The sequence below is a fragment of the Octodon degus genome, unplaced genomic scaffold (genome assembly GCF_000260255.1).
Source record: "Octodon degus isolate 3935 unplaced genomic scaffold, OctDeg1.0 scaffold00021, whole genome shotgun sequence".
In the NCBI taxonomy this organism is placed as follows: domain Eukaryota; kingdom Metazoa; phylum Chordata; class Mammalia; order Rodentia; family Octodontidae; genus Octodon; species Octodon degus.
In genome coordinates, this window is record NW_004524597.1 from 7,024,561 (window position 1) to 7,025,601 (window position 1,041).

At 42.8% G+C, this 1,041-nt stretch overlaps 1 protein-coding gene across 2 annotated transcripts in view; it reads right to left on the reverse strand.

Moving 5' to 3' along the window:
* Positions 1 to 1,041, reverse strand: part of Hmox2 (heme oxygenase 2) — a 41,119-nt gene that overhangs the window by 5,007 nt on the left and 35,071 nt on the right. For both annotated transcript variants that reach the window (XM_023711331.1, XM_004627807.3), the window contains exon 2: positions 234 to 354. In XM_023711331.1, coding sequence (XP_023567099.1) covers positions 234 to 319 — 86 coding nt within the window. In that variant the 5' untranslated portion in view covers positions 320 to 354. The remainder of the gene's footprint in view (positions 1 to 233; positions 355 to 1,041) is intronic.

The following is a 1,041-nucleotide window of genomic DNA, read 5'->3' on the forward strand; positions in this document are numbered from 1 at the left end:
CACCTTCCAGCAGCACCTATCTTGCTTCTTTGGATAAAATAACAGTAAGTGAGAGAGTACTGAGCAGCCCGGAGGGCTACACATGGGCCCTGCAGTGTCGACCAGGCATCCTAGGATCCACATCTTTGGGCCCCACAACCACCTTCTAGTACTACCAGAAAACAAAACCAGGTGTGTTGTGCATGGAAGTTGCTGGGGCCCCTGATTTAATGTATCCAGCTGTCATCACTCACCTGACACAGTTTTCCTTGTCTGGGGCCACAGGGTTCTTTCTCTCAGACTCATCTACCCCTTCAGAAGTCTCTACTTCTGCTGACATTGCTGCCAAGTTGTTCTTGCTACCCTTCTCTGGTTCTGTAGAGATACAAGGAAATGGGGTTAACATCTTAGCAGTCACCTCCTCAAATGTCTGCCATTCTACTCTCCTCTGAGAAACGTAACCAAAGGACAGCCCTGCAACCCAGGGTTATTTTCTTCACAATAAAACTGGCATTACTGGGACCATATTATATACAGTCTAAATATAGACAGTAGACAAGGTTTAACAGCAGTGTATTGATATTAAACAAATTAAAAAATACATGAAACATTCATGGTAAAGGAGCAATTTACTGCTGTTAGACAAGGTTTAACAGCAGTGCATGGATGTTAAAATAATTAAAAAATTTAAAAAAATACATGAAACATTCGTAAGTAAAGGAGCAATTTACTGTCAGTTCAAAAGGGAATGTCAGGGCTGGTGAGATGGCTCAGTGGTCTAAAGCACCTACTTAGAACAAACTTCGCAAAGCACAGAGACCACGGTTCAATCCCCCAGCACCACATGCCAGCGCTGCCCCCTGGTGGGCTAAGCTGGCCACACACACACACACACACACACACACACACACATAAATTTTTTTTAAAAAGGGAATTGTCAGTGTATACCTATGTGCAGGGGGATAAGGAGAATGGGAGGGATTCACAAGAAAGAAAATAAATGCTGAATCTCAGAAAAAGAAATACAAGCGTTCTTTATGCTAATCTTAACTCCTCAATAAT